Source organism: Dermacentor albipictus, chromosome 3 (assembly GCF_038994185.2).
Source record: "Dermacentor albipictus isolate Rhodes 1998 colony chromosome 3, USDA_Dalb.pri_finalv2, whole genome shotgun sequence".
Lineage (NCBI taxonomy): Eukaryota > Metazoa > Arthropoda > Arachnida > Ixodida > Ixodidae > Dermacentor > Dermacentor albipictus.
Window position 1 is genome coordinate 137,123,115 of NC_091823.1, and position 7,335 is coordinate 137,130,449.

The 7,335-nt window shown below is 46.3% G+C and overlaps 1 protein-coding gene across 1 annotated transcript; it reads left to right on the top strand.

Annotated features, from left to right (window-relative positions):
- The first annotated feature begins 437 nt into the window (after positions 1–437).
- LOC139057926 (histone H3-like) lies at positions 438–1,466 on the top strand. Its single transcript, XM_070536730.1, has 2 exons — positions 438–601; positions 1,077–1,466. Exons 1-2 carry the CDS (start codon positions 469–471, stop codon positions 1,352–1,354), a joined length of 411 nt encoding a protein of 136 aa, XP_070392831.1. The 5' UTR covers positions 438–468; the 3' UTR covers positions 1,355–1,466.
- Positions 1,467–7,335: the final 5,869 nt, after the last annotated feature.

Consider the following 7,335-nt stretch of genomic DNA (forward strand, 5'->3'; position numbering starts at 1 on the left):
CAAATGTTAAATATTAGACACCAAAATTTAAGTTTTTTGGCCAGAATGACGCTTGTATACTGCTTCACCCGACTCGTGAACCCTAACCGGAATAACAACAATCGTTTGGCCACGCCACAATCTTTATCGTGTTTACCGTATATTTAGTTTTCACGATGTTAAGAAGTGATGCACGCTTAGCTTACAGCGCCGTACGTCGTCGTTCCGTCACGAGTCTTGTAGAAGAATGTGGGGTGCATTCTGCTGCGCACGAAACGGGATAAACCGTTCTTATCAGGGGTGGCTCACCGATTGTACCGAAATTACAAACCGAAGTGGTCTGAACTGTTCCGATAATACATTGGACTCATGCTGACGTTACGTTCTCCGCCGAGTGCGCAGGCTCGTGTCGAGTCCATAAAAGGGTCGAAAACTTGGCATTCAATCGCATTCGGTTAGCGGATCACCCACAGTACGCCACAGCACGCCATGGCTAGGACCAAGCAGACTGCGCGCAAGTCAACTGGTGGAAAGGCACCTCGCAAGCAGCTGGCCACGAAGGCAGCTCGGAAGTCCGCTCCAGCGACTGGAGGCATAAAGAAACCGCATCGCTATAGGCCTGGTAAGTTCGATGGTATGCTTTAAGCTCACTACTTTAATTTGCACTGAAGCGTAGAGTGGGACAACTACATTGGCGATACGTCAACGTGGATGGTTTCACATTAACGATCTGCACCCCCGTAATACATCAAAGTCGCGAAGTGCATGTGCGCTATGAACGTGGCATTGTATTTTTGACAGGAAGGTAACGAGGGCAGAGCTTTCGTGAAAGAAAACACAAGAAGGACCGGCGACGATTATTTCTGTGCGAGAAGATAAGCTCAGAAAGGGCGGACGCCATTTAAGAGTGAATCGTAGAGTGCTTCAATGTTTGATGTTTTCTTCCAGTCTGTCTTATCCCGTGCTCGAAATTGCGCTCCTTTTTGCACACAAGAACTAGCCGCACTGCATGGCGTCAGTCATAGTCTGTATTCTTATTTCAAGTTGCCTTGTGTTGCTATAGCCCGTTCTTTCTTCTTTCCTTGCGTTTTCTGCAGGCACAGTGGCTCTTCGTGAAATTCGGCGGTACCAGAAGTCGACTGATTTGCTGATCCGCAAGCTACCCTTTCAGCGCTTGGTTCGTGAAATAGCGCAGGACTTCAAGACTGACCTGCGGTTTCAGAGTTCCGCCGTTCAGGCCATGCAAGAAGCCTCGGAAGCGTACCTTGTCGGCCTCTTCGAAGACTGCAACTTGTGTGCAATTCACGCCAAACGCGTCACCATAATGCCCAAAGATGTACAACTTGCACGACGTATCCGCGGGGAACGTGCGTAGGCACCTTGCGGCACTATGTGCTGATCCTCTTAATTTTCCGCGCTCTCATAAAATCATTCGCATGACTCTTTTTAGCTTCATCTAGCGAAATAAAGGACTTTTTTTCACTGGTTTTATGCTGAACAGGCTTTCTGTTTTCAGTACGCTCATGTGCTTTGTAGGCGTTACTGCGTCGCGCCTGCGCACTGTTCTTCGCATTCGATTTTTGTGCCTTCCCCTTGTGCAGGCTCACTGCGTCGGCCTTAAGTATTCGGCTGCCACCTTTCAGTACGACCTGCTTGATTTTAATTGCTGCGCAGAACTTCGAGTAATGTCTATACGCCGGCACTACTTAGGGAGATTTGCTTTCGGTGGCAGCTGTCGCTATATATGTCGCTCTAGCGAACAGAACGCAATAGCTCAGCACAAACAAAGGCAATGAAAAAAAAAAATCCGAAAAGGCTTAAAATCAGGGTTCGGTATGCTTGTATACATCGCAAGCTGGCTGGCCTTATGTGAGCTCCTGCCCAACCGAGACAAAAGCTGACTCGCGGTGTCACGTGCCCGGGGTGGTAGCCAGGAGTGTTGAAAATTCCATTCGCGTGCAGCAAACTCTGCATTCGCTGTCTTTATCGATGCATGATCACTCATGGTGATAGCCGAGGAGCTTCCGGATGCACAGTTTGATCGGCGCACCTCAACTGTTTCTAATATTACTATCCCGTAGAAATATTGACGACCTCAGAAGATAGCTCGCAAACTTTAGAAAAGCTACAATTACTGTTTGGATCTTCAAATACTTTAAAGGCAGTAAACTATTTTTCTGTATGATAATTTCACCATATTTAGACGTTGTTTTAACGCTTGCATTTATGTGATGTGATTCTACGCATTGTTGTTCGCTCTAAATTTCCAATGTGTATACATTATAAGATTTAATAGCGGAATCTCGTTTCTCGTGACTGTATCGCAGTCTTTGGTAGCGCAACTTTAACATCAAAAATAGCTGGTTCATTTCATTGATGGTGTGCCTTGCTAGGCTACATCTCTTGGCTTGTGCGTGACAAGAAAAAGCAGCCGCCTGCGCAAAAATAAGCGGTTTGAAAGAGCTGGAAACTTCACTGCTCGCAGGTTAAAGGTGTTGCTAGATTGTACGAACACCTTGTATTGAATAGTATAGCCCCTTTATTGGGAACAGGTTAAGTTATAAACAAGATCTAGGACCCATACATGTTAACTGCCAATCTGAAGTTAGTGAAATTATGACATGCCACAGTTGTCTTCCCTTCGCGACTCCATAACTTCTTCGTCGAGCGTAATATTCAGTCTGTGACTGACTTCTCAGGAATAAAATTGTCCTCTAAAATCAATAGCTATTCAACGCACTATACCTGTGCAAAGACTTTATTTGGTGAAGATAGACATTCGAACTCGGCGTTTGCTGCAACAAAAGCGTAAATGACTGGTACAGATTTAAACGTTTCATGTTGCATTTGTTGCTCTCAACACCGACGAGTATAACCACCGCACAACCATTTCGTGCACTTTACTGGCTTTATCCAGCTAGATTCTAGCAAGCGTTACTGTCCCTGTTATTGCAAGTGAAACAAATGATCGACAATTTCAAATACTTAGAATTGAATTTGCATAGAGGTTCCGTAGCAAGCTCTATTCGATTCGTATTCGAAATTTTTATATTTGCACCTCCCTAGTGTTTATAATTTTCTGGCTAGGCGGCACCACAAAGAACAAACGCAAAACGTCCATTAAATCTTAGTGGACCGCTTTAGCAATTCTTTTGAGAGCATCCGCCTGCGTTCAGACATTATAAAACATGCATGAGTCCGAGCACAGATATCGATAAATAGGAGCGAAAATTAGAAAGCCGGATTGATGAAAAGCAAATATAAAAGAACACTGTAGCTTAAGGTTACAAACAGGAATAACGTGCCTCAGAAAGGCCGGCCAACGTTTCGATAGGAGGACCTATCTTCGTCAAAGGCGGCTTCATCATCCTCGGCACGTTAGTCTTAAAGGGTCAGTGTAGTGACGTCACGTGCGGTTGTCGGTAGCGGCTGGTTGTAAAGGGAGAGACTTCAAAGAGAATGAGCGCTATCGCCGGACGTCTGTAGTATGGTTTCTAAGACGAGCGGACAAGAGCGGGAGAGTGGGAAGGCGGGGAGAAAAAAGAAAGAAAAGGTTAAAGATACTAAGAGGGAAAGGAAGAAAAACAAAAGAAAAAGAAGGGCATGGGAGGGTGTTGCGGAAGCGAGAGGTTAGGGAGCTCTCAGGGTTGTCATTGGTGGCATGTTTTGTGGCTTTAGAAGAGCCCTTCATGCGCTTAGTGTGCGAGTAACAATAAGGACCAAAAATACATCAGTTGAAAGAATGACTTTAGTAGCGTAGCAGCAATGCGTTAGGTAATTTTGAAGGCACTGATATAGCGACAAGTAGTCTTGGGTGAAATGCATGGGGTAACTGGAAGCCAGCGGCATGGTCTTTCAAGAGACGTTAGCCCCAGTGGCTCAACGTATGTGTCGTTACGGCGGTATACAGAAATGGCGATGCCCTGTGCGGCTGAGGCGCCGAAAAAGGGATCCTGGCGTCTAGCACTTTGGACTGTGTTTATGAGGGTGTTTCAAAAAAACGTATAATAAAAAGCAGACAAAAAAAGGGGGGGGGTACAGAAACCGGAATAACAAATAGGATGGTGACATGTGTAGAAACGAGCGGGGGCAGGTGTACAAAGCAAAAGGAGTCGTACAGTTGATATTAACGTAAAAACATGAAAGAGTTTAATAAATTGGCTAGTAGGCGGAAAAAAATTGAAAGGGAGGAATGGGTGAGGTTAAGAATTAAGGTTAGCTGGTGTCACAATATGCTTTGTGCCTTCGTTGATGATATGAAAATTTCATATTTAAGTAATCGCTTTTAAAGATTCTAAGTTGCCACGTGCGAAATTATTTCCCGTCGGGTGTAGGCATTTAAACTTGTGTGTGAGGTACAATTCCATATATTTTTATCTAGCGAGGTGAACGGAAAATTGTAGTATATAGAGCCTTGCTTTGTCGAATATATGACCATGCTCATTGAAGGGGCTGGCTGCTGCTTCAGGTAAATTGCTTTTTGTATCTGTGCGGTGACCTTTGTGTGTTGTGTGAATGGACACCTTGCGAAAAAGTGAGCGCCCCTTGCTGTACGCCTGAAGAAGCGTTCGGGGTGCTCGATGCGACAGAATTTCTGTGCAAAACATTACCCGTCATCGCCTTATTGCTACCTGTGCCATCAAGTTTAATGGCGTGAAATTCAGCTTGCGTTGTTTTATGCGAAGCATATTACGAGGGCTCAACCCAGCTCCTCAGGCGCGGCGGTGACCATGAAATCACGTGACACCGTGACGTCACGACAGAGGAGAAGTGGCTTTGGCTCAACTCTTGCAAGACGGGCTGGGTGGGAATCGAACCAGGGTCTCCGGAGTGTGGGACGGAGACGCTACCACTGAGCCACGAGTATTTTTTTTTTCTTTATTACCGGCTTGGCAAGTACAACGCTTCAAAGCGGTACAAAAGCGCCTCTAGTGAATGCGGTGTTGCCTTAGAAACGCGCTGTTTCTAAGGCGTGCGTCTCTTGCTCAGGCGCACATTTCGTTGCCGCGCCGAACGCTGCTTTGCTCGACGCTCACCGCGTCCAATGCGGGGCGCGTAGTCGCTGCCCTGTAGCCCATTGTCTTACACCCCTTGGCGGGTCGACGGGAACGCTGTCGCGTTCCACTCTTGAAGGCGAAGAAGTAATGCATGAGTTGTTTCTTCGTCTAGCCGAACCAAATATAGCCAAGCAACAGCAGTTCACCAGGCTAAACAGTGGTTCAACAACTAAAATAAAGGCTAGTATGCTTCGCATCCTGGGCTTAACCTTACCTAAGCCACAGCCATTTTTTTTAGTCTCCTTAAGTCGTGCAAAAATGATGGAGGAAGACTGCATTCCATTTTCTTTTATGTACACGGGATGGACTTGCGACTTTTCGCGATGCTCGATCGCCAGCGACCAGGTGTGAGCTCCCTGCACTCAACAACCACGACCGTGCGTCAGGCCCATCGTGGTTGGGCATTTAAAAAGGAGGGTTAAATGAAGGAAGTTATGTTCAATCTGAGCGTCAGTGATCCACAAGTTCTTCTTGTTCGGGCAGCTTGCACCAACACCATTGGATTTGACGTCTGTAGATTTGCGCTTGGTTTCCTCCTCCTGCGGTGTTGTAGAAGCTGAAATATATGCATTACAATGCACATTTAATGCTGTGCAAATTGTTAGATGTATGTAATAAAACAAAGCTAAAATGAAGTTCAGGGATTAGCTGGATCGAGTGGCTCGGGTAGGCGCTAACACATACAACCTGTCGCATCGTCAGCTGTCGAAGCTGGCTGTATGCCATCGCCTAGCCTTTGCCTGATATTGCTCACTTATGTCGCACTCCGATTGGCAGCATAGAATGATCGCGGACTTTGCGCCATATTTTCATACAGACTGCATTTATGTAGTATAACTCGTCACATAAAGTAGCCAATCTATGTGCTATCGAATGTGTAGCGACTTGCGAGGCAGTATGACATAAAAACTGAAACAGCGCAACACAGGACGAGCGAGTAAACAGGACACAGCGCTGTGTCCTGTTTACTTGCTCCGTCCTGTGTTGCGCTGTTCCTGTTTTTATTCTAAAGATCAACCAACCAGCCCCATTGAACACACAGTATGACATTATTTTCAAAATGATCGTTAGCGAATACGGCCCTTGATTTTCATTAGCTCTCGTAATAAAAATGCGTGCGTTAGCTGGCGTGAGAATACGCTCACGATTTAAGCTGACGATACGCCAGCTGAGCAAGCCCGCGTCCTGAGAGCTATGAGCGTACACCGATTACGAAAGCGTGCTCTGAAACCACTAGCCGACGCCGCCGCGCACATGCCACACTGAAATCCTACTTCGCTTTCATGAACATGCCCTTACATGCCTTTTTATCCATACAACGACCATGCCGCTGCACTGCAACCTGACCGGAAGTTCGGGTGTATGTCAGAACAGTTGGCACGTAGTCAGGGTGAGTGAGTGAGAAAACTTTATTTTGAATTAGAACGATTCACGTCCGGCGAGTTAGTGGGTTGGGGCACCCGCCGAGCTTACGGCCAAGAGTTCTTGCCTCTCGACGGCTTCCTTGGACCGCTGGACCGCGGGGCTAGAAAAGTTTGAAGGCTGACCTAAAATTGAAGAAAGGCAGTTAATAATACAAAAGAATAATCACAGATCAAAATTCGTGACGTATGCTTGTTATAAAGCGCTCCCTGCGAATCCAACTCATGGAGTCACCAAACTGAGTGATACGCATTCAACCGCATTACGGCGTTCACCCACGACGCTCTCTTTCGCGGGTACCGGTACTCGGATGGAAATAACTAAACAACAAAAATGACGTTATTCTTGCCGTAATAATTCGCACATCCATACGCGACGCAGTGCGCTGGCATGTCATTCAGAAACGTGGACGCGGGGGCTTGCTTGAGCGTGCTGGAATGCCCAGCCTGGCGGGGAGTTGTCTGCTAGATTTCCAATCGCACAGGTGGCGCTCGCGCATGCATGCAGCAGCTTTTTTGCAAAGTGTTCATTTGTTTCCCAGTCTCACGTATGTATTGTTTGCTACAAGCGGCCCATTCTAGACAGCAGGCTATGTTGACTGATGTTCAGGTGAAACTCGAAGTTACTTTGCGTGAGTATTTCGAAGCTTTACATTTTGCTGTAGTAGTAGATTGAATATGTTTGCATGTAGGGGACCTGGGGCGGCCACAGGGACGGGTTCCCAACTTCGTGTTTTAGTTCTAACACATAAGTACTTCGAATTTGGTTAGAGTTACTACCTACAAATACATTGGACAAGTATGGATACACCTTTTGCACCAATCTAAGCGAACGCATTTATAGGGATTCCAGCAACAGATTTTCTATCGCGTTGCAC